The sequence below is a fragment of the Grammomys surdaster genome, unplaced genomic scaffold (genome assembly GCF_004785775.1).
Source record: "Grammomys surdaster isolate TR1022 unplaced genomic scaffold, NIH_TR_1.0 165, whole genome shotgun sequence".
In the NCBI taxonomy this organism is placed as follows: domain Eukaryota; kingdom Metazoa; phylum Chordata; class Mammalia; order Rodentia; family Muridae; genus Grammomys; species Grammomys surdaster.
Window position 1 is genome coordinate 13,891,153 of NW_021604613.1, and position 19,385 is coordinate 13,910,537.

At 38.5% G+C, this 19,385-nt stretch overlaps 1 protein-coding gene and 1 long non-coding RNA gene across 2 annotated transcripts in view; both read left to right on the forward strand.

Moving 5' to 3' along the window:
- Positions 1 to 4,248, forward strand: part of LOC114619726 — a 13,885-nt gene extending 9,637 nt beyond the window's left edge. The window contains exon 3 of the long non-coding RNA XR_003711211.1: positions 4,218 to 4,248. This is a non-coding gene — a long non-coding RNA (uncharacterized LOC114619726). The remainder of the gene's footprint in view (positions 1 to 4,217) is intronic.
- A 519-nt stretch (positions 4,249 to 4,767) lies between these two features.
- The window catches only part of Nbeal1 (neurobeachin like 1), a 138,723-nt gene continuing 124,105 nt past the window's right edge, over positions 4,768 to 19,385 (forward strand). The window contains exons 1-4 of the mRNA XM_028765733.1: positions 4,768 to 4,919; positions 9,907 to 9,988; positions 11,034 to 11,161; positions 15,589 to 15,671. Of these exons, the coding sequence (XP_028621566.1) occupies positions 4,768 to 4,919; positions 9,907 to 9,988; positions 11,034 to 11,161; positions 15,589 to 15,671 (445 nt within the window). The remainder of the gene's footprint in view (positions 4,920 to 9,906; positions 9,989 to 11,033; positions 11,162 to 15,588; positions 15,672 to 19,385) is intronic.

Here is a 19,385-nt window from a genome sequence, read left to right on the forward strand (position 1 = left end):
CAGGTGCAATGTTATTGAGCTATAAACTACTTATCTTCTCCATTTTAATTTACTTTTTTTATTATTACATTTAGACCTGAATTTTTTGTCATGCTTTTATCATGTATAAAGGTTTCCTCTTGATTGTTTGTGTGTGTGTGTGTGTGTGTGTGTGTGTGTGTGAAACTGGTCAAGGATATTGGTTCATGGCATGACAACACTTTGCCGTCTAGAACATTGTAACAGTTTCAGATTTCCAAAATTATATCTGTAATTCTAGAGAATTAAACACGTATATATGTATAACACAAGAAACTTACTATTCCATGACTTGAATAATTATAAACATTTCCATAAGAATACTGTTTACAAGAAAGGGACCCCTACTATGATTAAAGTAGCTTACAAGTTAGTATGAATAACAGATAATTTAAAGATCCTTACATGTAAGTTAGACATCCCAGAAACCAACTTGTGACAGCTCCTTGAAACTGCAATTTTAGAGATAAAGCTTTTGTGTTTATTTGTGTGTTTGTTTGAGACAGGGTTTCTCTGGGTAGTCTTGGCTGGTGAAACTCACTCTGTAGACCAGGTTGGCCTTGAACTCAAGATCTTCATGCTTCTGCCTCCTGAGTACTGGCATTGAAGGTTTGCATCACCACTGTCCAGCTAGCATGTTGATTTTCCCTTACAACAGTTTCCTTTACTGTAAAATTACAGGGCAAGTTTACTCCCAGCTATAGGGAGCTGGGAGTGGAGGCTCTTTAAACCAAGCAAAGGCAGATAGATCTCCCAAATTCAAGGCCAGTCTGGTCTACATAGAGAGCTACAGGTGAGTCAGAACTACATAGAAAAAGCCAAAAACAAATCACAAACCCTTCAAAACCAAAACTACCATTAAAAAACTTTTACTGGGAACTGGAAAGATGGCTCAGCAGTTAAGAGCACTGACTGTTCTTCCAAAGGTCCTGAGTTCAATTCCCAGCAACCACATAGGGTGGCTCACAACCATCTGTAATGGGGATCCAGTGTCCTCTTCTGTTGTGTCTGAAAACAGCTACAGTGTACTCACATACATGAAATAAATAAATCCTAACCCCCCCCCCAAATGAAAAAGCTTTAAAGTACTGAAGAATTGTGACCCAAATCCCATTCTATCAGAGTCTGCTTTCCTGATCACAATTGTCCTTCTTATATGTAACATGTACTTTTAGCTTATTTCAGTGACTTGAAAGCTTGTGTATTGATGTACTCAGTCTTGAGCCAGGATTTGTGATATACATCGTAACTTCCAGTTGTGACTTCTCTTGATACTGAAGACTGAATTCAGAAGAGACCACCAATATATGTCCCTCACAAAGCTGACAGAGATTGTTAAAACAAATGGAAGTACCACGATAAAAGATTTCAGGAAAGGGAAGAAAGAAGCACATAGCAGCAGTTGATGGCAGTTCTGAAAACTAAATAGTCCCTGCTCCAGTCTACCTCCAGAGAATTAATATTGCAATGGTTATATTCCCTTTCTTCTCCCACCAACCTAGGTCACTCTTTATTTCTTTTGGCTCTATGCTCTTGAAAATTTTTATTTTTGTATAATTTTTCTTTTTTAAAATCTTAAGAGTATCAGAGTTTGTTGTTTATTGTGACAAGACAGTGTGGTCAGCTTTCTATATTTGAAAGTCAGTCAAGAAGAAGGATGCTCTACTAGTTCTGCTACTTGCTCTCTCTTGTTACTTGCATTGTTCAGTAACTCCAGTGTATACTCCATATTGGTGTTAAGGGTACCACTTGCTGCTGGACGGTGGTGGTGCACAACTTTAGTCCCAGCACTCAGGAGGCAGAGGCAGGCGGATTTCTGAGTTCGAGGCCAGCCTGGTCTACAAAGTGAGTTCCAGGACAGCCAGGGCTACACAGAGAAACCCTGTCTCGAAAAACCAAAAGAAAAAAAAAAGAAAAGGCTACCACTTGCTCCTTATTTTGATAGTAGAGACTGAATGTTCCTCGTTGCTTTAGATATTGGAGCTAAGACATGTATGTCATATAATCACTTTGATTCATAGGTCAGTATAATTTATAATGGTAGTTCTTTGTTCTCTAGATCTCCTGCTGCTGTTTGCAGTATGTTTGTCACTGTTAGACTGTATTATGCAGTCACTGAGTAAGTTTTGTATGAGTACATTGAGATTCAGATATTAGGCTACTTTTAATTTCAGAAAAATGATTCTTGTTGATATTCAGTAGTTGCCATGTTTTTATTTTATTGGTATGTCAATTTTTAAATTGTATTTTTTTTAAATTTTATTATTTTTTTTACATAGGGACTCACTTTGTAACCCTGTCTTTCCTGGAACTCAGTATTAGACCAAGCTGGCCTCAAACAATAAAGTCCTCTAGCCTTTGGCTCCTGAATGCTGGGATTTAAGTCTGGGGACATGGAATTGGCTCTAGCACTACTGGAATTACATTTGTGTGTTGTGATGGTAAATGTATAAATAAAGGAGGTAAATGCTTTAGTGTTTCAGCACGCTGAACTTAATCACAAGAGCGACTAAGAGGTAATAGTCTGCTCTGTTCGAACGTCTGGTAAAGAGAACTCCAGGTAATTAATACCTTTACTGTTTTATACCAAGGAGAAATAATGCAATTACTACTGTTTCTGATGTAGGGATCTTTCTTTTTACGGCTTTTCGTGCAGTTCATCTACAGATTCTTCTAGGCTGAATGACATGATTATTTTGTGTATTAACTTTTTATAGCCTAAACTTGACAGATCCTGACTGAACCCATTATTTTCTTTTTTTTTTTAACCTATTAAATCTCCACCCCATCCCCATGCATGGCTTACAGCCAGTGTGGTGTAGTAGAATGAGGACCTATTGGATTCATGTATCCCTGCAGCACTAACAGTTTCTAGATTATGATTTTGGGCAAGTTACATATCCTTTCGTAATCTGTAAAATTAGGAAAACTAAACACATTCTGGATAGCTGTAAGGTATAAATAAGACAATAGGTTAGAAACGCCTGCTGTTCCAAGTAATAACAGATACTTCTTAAATGAAACAGTACCTTTTCTTATTTATAATTGTTGGGTTTCCTAGGAGAAATCTATACTTGATAAGCACTTGGTAGTACTGACCTTTAGAGTCTCGGGTGAGGGCTTAGAATGTAGATCAGTACTCCAAGTGTCGGTATAGAATTTGAACCAGATACTAGAGAGCTGCTAAATAAAATATGAAGAGAAATGCATTAAAGTTTTATAGTGTTGTGTGACTGCTTTATATCTCACTTTTACCAAGAAGTAATCTTCTGCTTTTTATAAAGAATCTAATGAGAACCCCAGTTAATTATATTTTTGGAGTTTTATCCCTAATGGATAAATGAGTGAATGAATAGATAAATGACCTCATTTCAAACATAAGAAAACAAGTAGTATCTTAGAATATTCCTCATAGGTGCTATTCAGTCTCTAAAATAGTTTTTCTGTTTTTTTCTTGTGAAATTACAGATAGTGGTAATTTATAAACTAATTTTGAAACAGTACAGTAGTAGAACACAAATCCCCAAAGGTCAGCAATTGCTGTGTGTTCTGGGAACATTCTTTAAGATTCTAGATTCTAGGCTGGGTGGTGGTGGCGCATGTCTTTAATCCCAGCACTTGGGAGGCAGAGGCAGGCGGATTTCTGAGTTCGAGGCCAGCCTGGTCTACAGAGTGAGTTCCAGGATAGCCAGGGCTACACAGAGAAACCCTGTCTCGAAAAACAAAACAAAACAAAACAAAAAGATTCTAGATTCTAGTGTAATGCTTTATTTTAGGGAAACAATTTGCTAGTGATCCCTTTGTCCTAGATCAGTGCTTAAGTGGCGATGTTTTATGATTAAGTATCTAAACTCCTAAATTATGTGTTGAAATTTGACTGCCTCAAACAAGTGTTGAACCAGGTGGTGGTGGCACACTCCCTTAATCCCATCATTCAAGAGGCAGAGGCAGGAAGATCTCTGTGAGTGTAAGACCAGCCTGGTCTGCAGAGTGAGTTCCAGACAGCCAGCACAGAGAAACCCTGTCTCAAAAAAACAAAAAGAGAAAAAGTGTTGAGGAGACAAAAGTGGGAAAAATGCTAAGATTGCAGATGTGGTCCTGTGAATGGCTGTTGTTTCCACATTAGGTAGTTATGTAGGTGTAGAAACATTGCTTTTTCTGATAAGTAAACTTAATATGTGATGATCTTTTCATTTCAGAAAGACCCAGATTACCTGAGATTGTGGTTGGACAATTTTGTTTTAAGTTATGAACAATTTTTAGATGTTGACTTTGAAAAGCTGCCTACGAGGTATGTAGAAACACTCATTTATCACCAGGGGGCGAAATTGTTAATTTTTGGCAGAAGGATTTTATTACAAGTACAGCAGCATTGCTAACAGTCTCTATACTCCTGCATGAGCATGTTCTCGTGACAAATACCGATCTGTGATCACCGCTGTCTTATACTATACACCGCTGGGCAATACTATACTTGGCTCTTCTGTACTCTGGTGAGCTACTACCCTCTTGGTGGTCTGAAATTCACGTAGTTTCTGACACTAGCTACTCAGCTTAGTACAGGAGCTTACAAGTGGAAGGCAGAGTCCTCCACAAGATTGCTTTTACTTCAGTCATCCACACTTACCATTTCTTATTGCATTCATTCATTCATTCATTCATTCATTCATTCATTCATTCGTTTATTTGTTTATATGCCTTAAGTTTCAATACTTTGTTTCCTTGCTCATGTCTTACAGGGTAGATGATATGCCTCCAGGAATATCTCTGCTTCCTGATAATATTCTGCAGGTTCTTAGGATCCAGCTGCTACACTGTGTTCAGAAATCAGCAGATGGGTTAGAGGAACAACAACAAGCTTTGTCCATTTTGCTTGTCAAATTCTTCATTATTCTTTGCAGGTATCATATAAAAAAGTAAAATTTTAGTATAATTATTACCAAAATAATAACAATAATGATAATAGTAATAATCTGCTACCGATATTTGCCTGAATTTTTAAAGAATGTGTATATCTTTTATAGCATTGGTTAGCACACTGGAAAACTTCTTAATTATTGTACACTAATCATAGAGACACTCAGCCAAGAATTTTAAATGTGTGCTGTCAAGATGGCTCAGTGGGAAAGGCACCTGCTGCCTAACCTGATGACCTGAGTTGGGTCTTCTGGACCCATATGGTGGAAGGAGAATCAGCTCCCTACAGTTTTGTCTTTTATGGCACAGAAGGGCCAGTACAATGTACATGTATACACAAAAATACATTTTGAGAAGTATAATAAAATCATTGTTTAAAAAAAGAATAAACTTAAGGTAACTTTAAAGACCATGGTAGAAGTTTTTATTTCAGTAAGATATGATTATAGTAATATTTTCTGTATGGTTTTCATTTGTAAATATGTATACTTGTGTGTATGCAAGCTTGCATACACATAACCTTTGTTTTTTTTTAATTAAAGTAGTCTCACAATATAGTCCATCTGGCCTGGAATATACAGGGTAGACTAAACTAGTTGTGAACTTAACAGAAATCTACCTTCTCTGCCTTAAGAGTGCTGGGATTAAACGTGAAGGAGATGGTGAGACATCACCTTGCCTCACTTCCACCTTATTATTTGAGAGTTTCTTAGTAGCCTTGCTGACTAGACAATGCTGGCTGACAGACAGGAAAGCATGGGTGTAAGCTTCTTGGGAAGTGTTGTAGAAACTGAGACATACCTAAGTGTCTTTTCATTACTGAATACTATTTCACAGGAAGGTACTGCAGTTTGCTTCACTATTCATCTATATTGAAGGATATCCTAGTATTTACTTCCAGTTTGGGGCTGTTGTTTATAAAACTGCTATAAATATTCATGTCCAGGTTTTATATGGGTATTTTTCAGCCCATGTAGAAAATACCTAGGAACAGTAATGCTATGCTATATCACATGGTTGTAACAATTTCACAATCAGTGAATGAGGAACGTTTTTCCAGTATTCTATATATCATTCTTTTAGATTTTGGCTGTTGCAGTAGGTGTGTAGTATGTAGTGTTTCATTGTTTTTCCTTAATGATAAAAAATATTTAACCTCTTTTTATTTTTGAGACTGCCATAATGTTCTGGTGAAGTTTTTCCCAATTTTTTTATTGCAAAAATTATTTTACTTATTTACATTACAGCTGTTCCCCCCCATCCTCCTAGTCCTTCCTCCCACAGTTCCTCATCCCATTCCCCCTCCCCTTGCTCCCCCCAGGTATGCCCCTTCCCTGGGGCCTTAAGTTTCTCTGGAATATATGTGTCGGGGACCTTGGACCAGCCTCTGGGAGCTCCTAGGAGTCTGGGTTAGTTGAGACTGCTGATCTTCCCTCCCTTTCAGCTTCTTCATTCCTTCCCCTAATTCAACCACAGGGGTCCCTGACTTCAGCAGTCAGCTGCTGCTACGGCCTCTCAGAGGACAGTCATGGTAGGCTCCTTACTGTAAGCACACCATAGCATCAGTAATAGTGTCAGGCCTTGGTGCCTTACCCATAAGATGGATCCCAAGTTGGGTTAGTCATTGGACTGCCTTCCCTTCAGTCTCTTCTCCATTTTTGTCTCTGTAGTTCATTTAGACAGGAACAATTCTGGGTCAGAAATCTTGACTGTGGGTTGGTAACCTTGTCCCTCCACTTGAAGCCCTGCCTATCTATTGGAGGTTGGCTCTTTGGGTTCCCTCTCCCATTGTTGGGCATTTTGGCTAAGGTCACCTCCATTGAGTCCTGAGAGTCTCTCACCTCTCAAAGTTTTGCCCAATTTTAAAATTGGACTATACACTGGGCGGTGGTGGTGCACGCCTTTAATCCCAGCACTTGGAAGGCAGAGGCAGGTGGATTTCTGAGTTCGCTCCAGCCTGGTTTACAGAGTGAGTTCCAGGACAGCCAGGGCTACACAGAGAAACCCTGTCTCCAAAAACCAATAAATAAATAAATAAATAAATAAATAAATAAATAGGATTGTGTTCTTATTTTTACAGGTCTGTAAATGTTTTGATCCACAGGTTTTTTTCAGTGGATTGGCACACTTTGTTGTTTTGTTTTTGTTTTTCAAGACAGGATTTCTCTGTGTATCTTTGGCTGTCCTGGAATTTACTGTGTAGACTAGGCTGGCCTTGAATTCAGAGATCCACATGCCTCTACCTCCTGAGTACAAGTTTTAAGGGCATGGACCACCATAGCAAGCCAGTCTTTTTATTCTTTTAACACTGTGTTTTGAGGCATAGAAATTTTTAATTTTGATGAGTCTCTTTTTTCCCCATTGAATTATGCCTTTAGTTTTCCATCTGTAAAGTCACCAGTCAACCTAAGAGCCCTTAGATTTTTTTCCTGTATTCTCTAACAATATTGTTGTCTTTCCAGGCTGGAGAGATGGCTCAGTGGGTGTGCCTGCTCTTTTAGAGTACCTAGGTTAATTTCATAGGACCTAAATGGCAGCTTACAACCATCTATAACTCCAGTTGCAGGGTTGTGATGCCTTCCTTCTTCTGGCCTTTGAGGGCTCTGGACATGCTAGTGATACTAAGATGTACATGCAGGCAAAATAGTCATACATACATACAAAAAAACAAACCCAAAACCAAAACCACAATAGTACTGTAATTCATTTCACTTTTCTTTAAGCTATAGTAAGATAATATATGTTTGGTATATTGAATAAACACTATGTTAGATCTGTTAAGAATAAGAAAGATTTCATTTTTGCCTATAATTATTTCCTTTTAAATTCTCTTTCTTTTTGTGGCCTCTAATGACTCCTAGGGATTTTTAGTTCAAGCCTGGTGGTTGTAGGAAGACCCTTTCAGGTGGATCTCTTGAGTTCAAGGCCAGCCTAATATATAGAAGGAATTCTAGGACAGAGAATTCATGTCTTTTTGGTTTTTCGAGACAGGGTTTCTCTGTGTAGCCCTGGCTGTCCTGGAACTCACTCTGTAGACCAGGCTGGCCTCGAACTCAGAAATCCGCCTGTTTCTGCCTCCCAAGTGCTGGGTTAAAGGCATGTGCCACCATTGCCCGTTGAGAATTCATGTCTTGAAAAACCAAAAAAAAAAAAAAATTTTTTTTTTAGTTTATTTAGTTTTTTTGTTTTTGTTTTTCTAATTATGACCATGAAAGTGACAACTCTGAAAATTTCAATGTTGGATCAGAAACTGAAAGTCCTCCTTTATTTGTATCCAAATTTAAGAGGTTTTTTTTCTTTTCTTTTTTCTTTTTCCTGTTTGGAGGAGTGAAAGGCAGAGGGAAGGAAGGAAATGAATTAAAAGAGGGTAGTAATGAGTGATAGAGAACGCATGAGAATGAGATTTGGCAGGAACATAGGTGGGACTGGAGTCCGCTACAGTACCCAAACTGGTAGTTTTCATAGTTGGTGGTTTTTCCAAGTGATGGTTACATTTTATTAATGTGTCGGTGTTTTGAAGCCTTAATACAAGCTATCATGCACTCCATCTGTGCCTCAGAGACAAGGTTTTAAAGGCTACTGGAGTTACAGATAGGCTGTATGACTGTAATGATATCAAATAACAGCTCAATAAAAATTCATCTATAGGTCTTTTTTGCTTGGATCTATTTCTTTTCCCAGTACTAATATAACTTATAAATGTAATTTAAAATTATTTATAAATTTTAATATGTCACTGTTAATGCATGTCATGCAGTTACTCACTATATCATTTTTTTTAATAAAACAAAATTGTACTTTTACTATAGTTTCAGAACTTATTCATCAGTTTGTGAGGACATTTGTTTTGATTACAGCATATTTGGTATGTGTGTGCTAGAGGACAATTTGGAGGAGTTGGTTCTCTGTTGTATCCCAGGGCTTTAATTCAGCTTGGTCTGGCTTGCTGGCAGATAGATGCCTTTACCCATTGTGCCATCTTGCCAGCCCCAAGGATGTTGAATTTTTAATCTCTTGAGAAATGGCCAGACTGTTTTCTAGAGTATTGTAATTTAAATTCCCGCCTGCTTGAAGGCTTGAATTTTTTAACATCCTTACCAGTGCTTACTCCATTTTCTATTTTTGTATTACAAAAGTAAACAGGTGAAAATGAAAGTTTTCATGCCTGATGTTGCTGAACATTTTTCATGTGCTTATTAGGTATAATAAATACGTTGTTAACTATATACAGACTTAAAAATTTAAATTATGTGTATGTGTGTATGTATATATGAGAGGTACTTGCAGAGGCCAGAGGAGGATGTCAGATCACCTGAAGCCAGAGTTACAGGTGGTGGAGAGCTAGCTGATGTGGGTACTGGGAACTAAACTCAGATTCTCTGAGAGAGCAGTATGTGTTCATAACCACTGAGCCAGATGTCCCTACACAGAGAATTTGAAGTGTTCTTGTATTAGAGGAAGGGATAAACAGCTAAGATGTCATGCTAATTTAATTTCTTGAGTAGCAAAGTCTGTTATTTTTTCCTGTTCTATTTCAAGATACAAAGTATTTTATAGGTCAGTGTCTCAAAACAGAATACCAATAAACTTAACTTTTAACAGTAAAGCCAAGAGATATTTAAGTGTCATAAATTACCATAGTATATGTCCCAGCTCAAGTACTTATGGACTTCTACTTTAAACAGGATGTAATAGTATGTCCTCTTAGAATATTTAAAGATGATAATGCATGCCCTTTGTGTCATGGACTTCTGATGCAGATTACAAAATATGTGAGTCAGAAAAAGGGAACTAAAATTCAGAGAGCAGAGTGAAACAATAATGGTACATGTCTCTTATAATGGCAGTACTCTATGCATCATTTCCTGCTTTAGTGTGATTGATATTGCCAGCATCTGTTCTCCAAACCATGCTGGATACACTAGAGTATATGGCGCATATGTAATAAATGTTATTCTTTTTATCTCCTAGGAATTTATCAAATGTAGAAGAAATTGGGACTTGCTCTTACATTAATCATGTCATTACCATGACAACACTGTATATTCAGCAAGTAGGTGTGAATACATTCCTCTTTGTTGTTTTACTGAGACTAACATGGATTTACTTTTTTAAAAGATTTTAATATTGTAATTAATCTTGCTAAGTGTTTTCAAAGAAGGTAGTAATTGAAAAGACAATTGAGCCTGGCGGTGGTGGTGCACACCTTTAGTCCCTGCACTTGGGAGGCAGAGACAGGCAGATTTCTGAGTTTGAGGACAGCCTGGTCTGCAGAGTGAGTTCCAGGACAGCCAGGGCTACACAGAGAAACCCTGTCTCGAAAAACAACAAAAACCAACAACAACAACAACAACAAAAACAAAGACAATTGAAATTGACAATAGGGCAATAGGTCATTTTATAAATCTTATATTTTCTTTTTTTTTAATTATTTATTTATTTTAAGTTCATATACATTGGAGTTTTGTCTGTATGAGGATATTGGCTACCTTAGACCTGGAGTTATAGACAGTTGTGAACTGATATGTGGGTGCTGAAAATTGAACCCTGGTCCTCTGGAAGAACAGCCAGTGGCTTAATCACTGAGCCGTTGCTCCAGTCTCAAATCTTCAATTTTCTAAAAGTAGACAAGTAGCTATTAATGCATTATTTTAACATTTTTTGTAGTTTTTAAAATGACACAATGTTTCATTTTGTGTATGAATCATTTTATGTATCATATCTTACTGAAAAGCATAATTTCCAAAGATGTTTGGCTAATTTAAACTTGCTCTAGGAAGAACTTTACAATTTTTTTTTTTTTTTTTTTGAGACAGGGTTTCTTTGTGTAGTTCTGGCTGTCCTGGAACTCACTCTGTAGACCAGGCTGGCCTTGAACTCAGAAATCCGCCTGTCTCTGCCTCCCAAGTGCTGGGATTAAAGGCATATGCCACCACCGCCTGGCTAGAACTTAACAATTTAGAAAATATATATAGCTCATATGATTAAATGACTCTTAAGGACTCAAAGGGGAAGTTAGGTTTATGTTAATAAAAATGACTTAATGTAAGCAGATTAATGAAACATGTCTTTAATTTTATGTTTAATTTTATTCTCAGTTAAAAAGCAAAAAAAAGGAGAAGGAAATGGCTGATCAGACATCTATTGAAGAATTTGTGATCCATGCACTGGCATTCTGTGAAAGCTTGTATGATCCGTATAGAAATTGGAGACATAGAATTTCCGGGTATGTCTTATAAATGATAATACTGAGATTGAGTCTTACTATGTAGCCTTGGCTGGTTTGGAACTTGATATATAGATAAGGTTGGAGAGAACCAGCAACCTCTGGACTGTTGAGATTATAGGCATTCACCATCAGATTGGTCATAATGTTTAAACTGAGTGTTGGTCTGAGAAGATGGCTCAGTGGGCTCTTCTTTTTTTTTGGTTTTTCGAGACAGGGTTTCTCTGTGTAGCCCTGGCTGTCCTGGAACTCACTCTGTAGACCAGGCTGGCCTCGAACTCAGAAATCCGCCTGCCTCTGCCTCCCAAGTGCTGCGATTTAAGGCATGCGCCACCACCACCCGGCTCAGTGGGCTCTTCTTGAGTACAGCACTTACCACATATGCATGAGGACCTGTGTTTAGATCCCTGGAACTTATTTAAAAGCTAGATATGAGATTAGAAATGTCTATAATCATAGTGTCCTTATGTAGAAATGAAAAGTGGAGACAGAAAGACCTGGGAGATTAGAGACGAGCTAATCTGGCATATACAGTAGAAAACCAACAGAGATCCTATCTCAAACAAAATTCAAAAGCCAAGATAGATGCCCGAGTTTGTCCTTTGACCTTTATGCACACTGTATGTGCCTTCATTCACACATGCTTGACATACCCATCATACATACATTATACATTAACAAAACAGAACCTTGCATGTTATAAATTTGTGGGTTTTTAGAGTCTTCTGTATGTGACTCTTGAAAGAGTATTATTGCTAGACCCTCAACCTAGAACTGACCTTAATACATACATGTAATCAAAATGTATAAAAGGATAAAAGAGGAGGGGAGATGGGATAGGGGTTCTAGGGAGCAGAAATGGGGAAAGAGAATGACATTTGTATTGAAAATAAATAAAATATCCAAAAAAACCCCTCAAAACAAAGAGTATCTTTCTATATGAAAGTGATATGGAAGGATGCACAGAAGAGCTACATATGGAGTGTTGGGGAGATGACTCAGTAAAATGCTAGTTATGCAAGCGTAAGAACTTTGGTTTGGTCTCCAGAATCCACATAAAAAGGTTAGGCTCAGCAGAGTGTGGGAACAGGTTAATCCCTGGAGATTGGTAGCCACTGTAGCTTACTCAGTGTCTTTCTCAAACACTACCCTACTTTAATTTGTTTTTTTGAGGCAGAGTCTTACTTTATATCCTTTTCTGGTTTGGAGCTGCTTTGTAGACATTGAACTCACAGAGATCAAGAGGCATGCACCATCTTATTTTATGAGACAGGTTCTTACTGTCTGACCAGCAAGCTCTAGGGATGATCTTCATGTGCCCTCCTTTCCATGCTAGGGTTACAGGCACAGTACGGCAGTTTACTTTTGTGTATGAGTCTGGGTGCACATATGCAGGTTATAGAACAACTTGTTTCTCCCCACTGTGTGTGTGTGTGGTGATTGAACTCAGATCCTTCTTCTTGCACAGCAAGTACATTATCTGCTGAGCCATCTCTCCAGCCTCTGTATTTGTACTTTGTATAGCTATTGTTACATGATGTTGAAGAGTTTGTAACAGAGAACATTTATACAGACTGTGAGAGCTCACCTCATATATTCCATATGGTGTATTTTATTAACAATATATCCTGGCACTTGAGAGGGTAGAGGCAGGAAGATCAGAAGTTCAAGCTCATTTTTAGCTACATAGTTGAGGCCACCCTGTCCCGAATGCTGCAGTTAAAGGCATTTGCTCCCATTGCCTGGCTGGAACAGGTGTATTTGGACTCAAACTATACCCAGTTGAGTTTGGGTATAAGTTTGAGGGTATAGCTCATCTTGGCAAGGAAACCATGATGGAGGAGCTTGAGGTAGATGGTCACACTGGGTCTGCAGTCAGGAAATGGATAAAATTCTGGTGTTCGGCTCACTCTCTCCCTTTTCTTCAATCTGACAGTTAAGGTAGGTTTTTCATCTGAACCTAATCTAGAAAACCTCTTACAAGCTTGCCAAGAGATTTGTCTTCAGGGTAATTTTATATCTTGCCAAATTCCCAATCACTGTAAACCTTCAACAACATGTACTCCACTTATTTAACAGAAGAACCCTGTCCTTATTCTTTTTATGTGTATGGGGGCTTTACTTGCACAGATATCTATGTACCACATGCAGTGCTTTCAGAGGCCAGAGGAGGGCATTGGATCTCCTGAACTGGAGTTGTAGACAGTTGTGAGCCATGATTTGGGTGCTGGGAATTGAGCATCGGTCCTTTGGGAGAGCAGCATATATTACTTATTGCTAAGGCATCACTTTAGCCCCTTCATTTTTTTTTAACTTTGTATTTTGAAAAAGTTGATTATATAAGTTAAAATTCTCCAGAGAAACAGCATCAATGGACATTTAAGATATATGTCTATAGGAATTTGAATTTTTTTTTTTAAACAGGCTCTGTCTAGTTTTGTCAAAGAAAACCTTTTCTGGTTTACTTCTCACCAGTCTGTTCTGGCATGCTTCTAATGATATCAGAATCACCTGGGTCAATCAGGGCCAGTATGTATACTCAGTATTCTATGAAAGTTTCTTCATGCTTTACTCAATTCAGTATTACTGCCACTATAGTGATGGACACCAGTTTTGGCTAACATGCATGCTATTGTATTTTAGAGTTCCTCAAAGCTGGGTTGTTGGTGAGGATAACTAGTTTTGTTTTGTCCTGACCATCTTTATTAGTGTCTGTTCATATTTCAGTATGCACTTTCCACTTTTCATGACAAGTTGGATGTAGAATTGGCTGACTCCTGAGACTTTTTCATCTTTGGGGCTCCCATCTTCCTGCCTTAAGTGTGGGACAGACAGCCCTCTAACAAAGAGCAGCCACCAAAATGGCCAGAGAGCAAGAAACATTGAATTGTCATAAAGCACTAGTCCTCATAGCAGGGAACCCTGCAAGTCCAAGTCTGATCTGTGGACGAGCAGTTCTGAGATAGATCTAAGTGAACCTGTGACAGGCAGATGCTTGGGAAAGTCGGAACTGCAGGTGAAACCCCAAGACAGAGGAGTTTCTGATGCTAAGGGGTTTGTTTGTTTGTTTGTTTTTGTCTTCTGTCACTCATGAAGAAAATACGCTTTACTCAGTAAGAGTTCACAAATTTACCAATTAATCTCATCTAAAAACATCTTCCAGGTTAATAAAATTAATCACATTGTGTCAAGATATTTTGTCTAAATAGTAGTGGGAAGGTCCTAAGTAGGTCCTATGCCTGTCTATTGAACTTTAGTATCTCTCTTTTTCTAGGGTAACTTCTTTCAGTTTTCCTGCCATAAGGATTTTTGCATTGCTCAACATAGACTGCATTATCTGTAGTACCAAATAAAGGCCTTAGAATAACGAAGGTGTACTTCTTGTTCATGCCATCTGTCTTATTTTTAAGGAAAAAAATTTAAGAGTTATTTTTATCATGTGTGAGTATGTATGCTCTCAGTAATAAGAAGCTTTGGGTCTTCTGGATCTAGAGTCCCAGTGGTTGTGAGCATACAGACATAGTTACATGGTTATTGGGAATTGAACTCAGGAATAGTATTATATGTTTTTAATTGCTGCAACATCTCTTCATACCTTTCCCTGTTTCTAAAAATAATCTTTCCATTTGTCTTGTGTGTAGACACCCATATTAATCCTAGTCAGTCAAGTACACAGGACAGCCAACATCTCATGTTGTTAGTTAGCATGAGAAAGTGGAAAGAAAATGGTGAAACTCTTACATTGGCAATTTAAACTTAAATTCTGGCTTGTTTTTAAATTCCTAAATTTTTGGAGACTTAACTTGGGAAACACAACATATAATAAATATTCTGGGGCTGGAGAGATGGCTCAGAGATTAAGAACTGACTACTCTTCCAGAGGACCAGAGTTTAATTCCCAGTCAACAACATGGTGGCTCACAACCATCTGTAAAGAAATTTAGTGCCATCTTCTGGCCTGCAGGCATACGTGCAGACATAACACTGTGTACATAATAAAAAAAAATAAAAAAACAACAACAAAAAAAAACGATTTATGAGATCGAAAATAAAGGGACTTATTAAAAAACTTTCTCCAGTTGGTAAGTGCTTAAGTTACTGTTTTATCTTTTTTTTTTTTTTTTTTTTTTTTCGAGACTGGGTTTCTCTGTGTAGCCCTGGCTGTCCTGGAACTCACTCTGTAGACCAGGCTGGCCTCGAACTCAGAAATCCACCTGCCTCTGCCTCCCAAGTGCTGGGATTAAAGGCGTGTGCCACCACTGCCTGGCTGTTTTATCTCATTTTTGAACATTGCACTAGTCCTGAAGATGTTTTTGTTCAGCATATAAACCAAAATCAAAATGTTGAATTTGTTTATAATTGTTTTTTAAATTCTGCAGTCTCTACTTGCTCATGTAATTTGTTACTGACTTCTTTTCTAATGATAGACAGATCCTTAGTTCTGTGGAAAAGAGCAGACAGAAGTACAAACCAGCGTCTCTCACAGTGGAGTTTGTTCCTTTCTTTTATCGTAAGTACTATTCTAATTCACTGTACTTTGATTTTAATCAACTCTGATTAGTGGTTTTTTTTTTTAATCCTTACTGATTCTGACCTTAATTTAGTGTATGAGTTTAGTTTATAAGACAAAGGCTGCTAAAGAACAAAAATTTATGTTTGATTGGTATTATGGTTCTCAGTTTGATTAATTTTTTCCATGTTTTTCTATTTAACAGCTAGTCTGTTGTTTTGGTGAGCTGAGCGTTTTAAAGAGTGTATATTTTAGAACTTCACAATTTTTACTAAGAACAGAAAACTGGGCTAGAGATACCCTAAGAACACATATTTAGCATGCATAAAAAACTTGCCATTTTATCATTAGAACCAGAAAACAAACCAGTTCGCACCCAAACCATTAAGAGACTTGACTACTTACTGTATATGTGCATGGCTGTATATGTTATGGTTTCTCCATCACTTTTGTTTTTATACTGAGCAAGGTTTCACATCTCCTAGCCTGACCTCAGACTTGCTGTAGCTGAGGATGACTTGAACTTCTGATTCTCTGATCTTTTCCTGAGTGCTTGCACTACAGGCATATGCTACTACCTCTGACTGGATTTTACTCTTGGAAAAAGATTGTGCTGGCTAAAAAGGTAGTTCAGTTGGTAGAATGCTTGCCTATCATATACTAGATTCATTTCCCATAACTACAGTAATAGGGCATGGTGGGACATGCCTATGATCCAAGCACTAGAGACGTAGCGGCAGGAGGATCAGGTCGCCTTTGGCGTTACAGCAAGTTTGAGGCCCACCTGGGATACACGGGATCTTGTCTTTTTTTTTTTTATAATTTATTTTTTCTCAAATCATTATTAATTCACACAGGGGTTATAAACACCAAAAGGCAGGAAGTGGGGAAGGGAATGACAATGGAGTGTGGGTATTCGGGGGAATACGGATATCATTAGAACCGGGTATCGGCTGGGTGAAGGTTCAGGGGACAAGTCACTATGACTCTGCCTATGACTCACTTGTCCTTATCTAAGTTGGTATTGTCTGACAAGGCTACCTATTTACAAGGTCTATGACTACTCAGGCTTGTAAATTTCCACAAAAACTGCCTGTTTACATTAGCTTATAGCCATCTGTTTCAATGTTTTTCCACTGAGACCCAAGACTTGGTGTTAGTATACATGTATGACAGGCCTATTGCTAATTTTAGGCCTATGGCTGATTTTAGGTCTTCAGTGTGTAAGCAGGGCTGCCCCTGACATCTCTTCCCTTCTCTAAGTATAGAAGGGCTGTGGCAATTCTAAACTTGCGAAGGCGGGGATAGAGGCCTGACCTCCAGTATTTGAAGGGGACCTTGTAATGGCTCTGGTCCCCCTGTCGTTGTCCAGTGAGGCATGAGGACCATACTCGTCCCGATGTCTTTTTCCTGGAGAGGGGGTACGTTTGACATCAACCCCTATGCAGTCAGGCTTGTCCCTCAGGGAACCCGATAGATATTTTTATCTTTTATTTATATTCCCTTGCAGTGCTTAGCCTCGCAGCCTAAGCAAGAATTCAGATCGCCTGTCAGAGGGGGTTCTGGGTGGCCCCTCTCTGCTTGGTCTAGGGGCGGAAGTCCCCCCTTTTAGGTTGGGTGGAGATGGGTTTTGGAAACACCCTGTATAAAGTAACAACCTCATCTTGAGTCTCGTGGTCCTCCATAGCTAACTTATGATAATGTATCTGAGTAGGTTTTGCTACCAAATTATTTATCTGTTGTATCACAGAGTTAGTCTGCCTATTTGAGGGCCAGGGACCAGCAGAAAAAAGCAAAAAGAACCCAAATAATGGTCCCAAGATGGGAGGAAATAGAGTTGACAACCTTGGAGAGGCTGAAAACCAATTCTTGTACCAGCATTCATCTGTCTCTTTCTCTCTCTGATTTTTCTTAGGGCCTTCACTACCTATTTCATGCTCTCTTTAGCCCTCCTTGTCTTGTCTATGTAAAGGCAACCTTCTTCTTTAAGGGCTGTACACAGTCAAGAGCTGTACACAGCCTTTTCTATTGTAATAGAGTAAATCAAGTCCAATAAGGATCTTTGCGATTTTTGGAGATCTCTTCAGACAGCGAAACGAGGGATTTCTTCAGATTAGTGATGTCAATCTCTAGCTGTTTGATGTTCTTGTCAGTGGCCCTTCAAAGGTCTGAGTAGTGTAAGTTCAGAGGCCAGCATCTGGATTAGAACTTCTAACAGCAGACATCACGGGTGATTCATTTTTACCTGGAAAGGAAAAAGAAGGGAATTCTCAGGGAGATTTCTCTTCCCTGGATGTAAATTGTTATTCATCGTATTTATGGTTGGGCCTGGCTTTGTGGGGGTATCTATTTTTTTCATTAGTCTTTTTGGTAGCCGGTTAGCTGTGCCTTCTGTGGTATCAGACAGGCATATCAATCCTCGGCCTCATAAGGGAACTGGGTCTTGCCCATTCCCGTTAAGGGTAAGAGGGTCCTTCCCCATATCTGTGGCAAAGTTTTGTTGGTCTCGGTGTTGCCAGAGGCAGTCAGCAGCAGATTTGCCATGAGCTTTCAGCTTTAGAGAGATAAAAGTAAACAAGGCATGATGGAGAGTATTTAGGGGGACTCCTTGTGAGGGGGTACCATTCCCCCTCTTTTGTTTTTAAAGCCAATTTTTCAGAGTTCTTGTAAAATCAGGGCAGAAGCGCCAACAGTTGCTCCTTCCACACTCAGAGAGTCATGAAGACCCTATTTAATGATATATAAATCTATATTAATAATCTTTTGTCAAAGGACTGTTATAGTACCGCCGACAACTAATCAGACTATATAATATATCAATTAGTAATAGCTTCTACTTTTTGTGAGATTACCTCTCTTTTGTCAATTAATTGTTGAGGAAAATTAGGATTTACCTCTCTCTTGAGAATATTGAACAGAGACTTAAATTCTTTTGTGGAAAGCTTAAAATAGGATCTTAGCCAATTAGCAACTCCTAGAAACTTTTGAAAATAATTTAAAATAAGTAAACTCTCTCCCTCTCTTTCTTTTTTTTTTAGATCCTTTATCTGTGTGGTTTTTTTTATTGGATATTATACATATTTACCTTTCAATGTTATCTCTTCTCCCATTCTTCCCCCAAAGCCCTTATCCCATACCCCCTACTCCTAATTTTTGTGAGGTTGTGCTCCAAACATCCTCCCAGTCCCATCTCCCTGCTCTCGAATTCCCACACAGTAGGGGACCCAAACTTTTGGGGACCATGGCCCTCCACTTTCACTGAAGTTTAACAAGGTCACCCTCAATTCCCTATACAGGTGCATGAGTCCCTCCCTTTCTGCTCTCTGGCTGGTGTTTAGACTTTGGGAGCTCTAGTTGAAACTTTTGATACTCCTTCTAGAAAGGACCAAAGCATCCACACTTTGGTCTTCCTTCTTCTGTGTGAGTTTTATGTGCTCTATACGTAGTTTCTTAGAAATTGTGAGCTTTTGGGCTAATATCCACTTATCAGTGAGTGCATACCATGTATGTTCTTTTGAGATTGGGTGACCTCACTGAAGATGATATTTTCCAGCTCCATCATTTGCCTAAGAATTTCATGAACTCATTGTTTTTAATAGCTGAGTAGTACTCCATTGTATAAATGTACCACATTTTCGGCATCCATTCTTCTGTTGAAGGGCATCTGGGTTCTTTCCAACTTCTGGCTATTATAAATAAGGCTGCTATGAACAT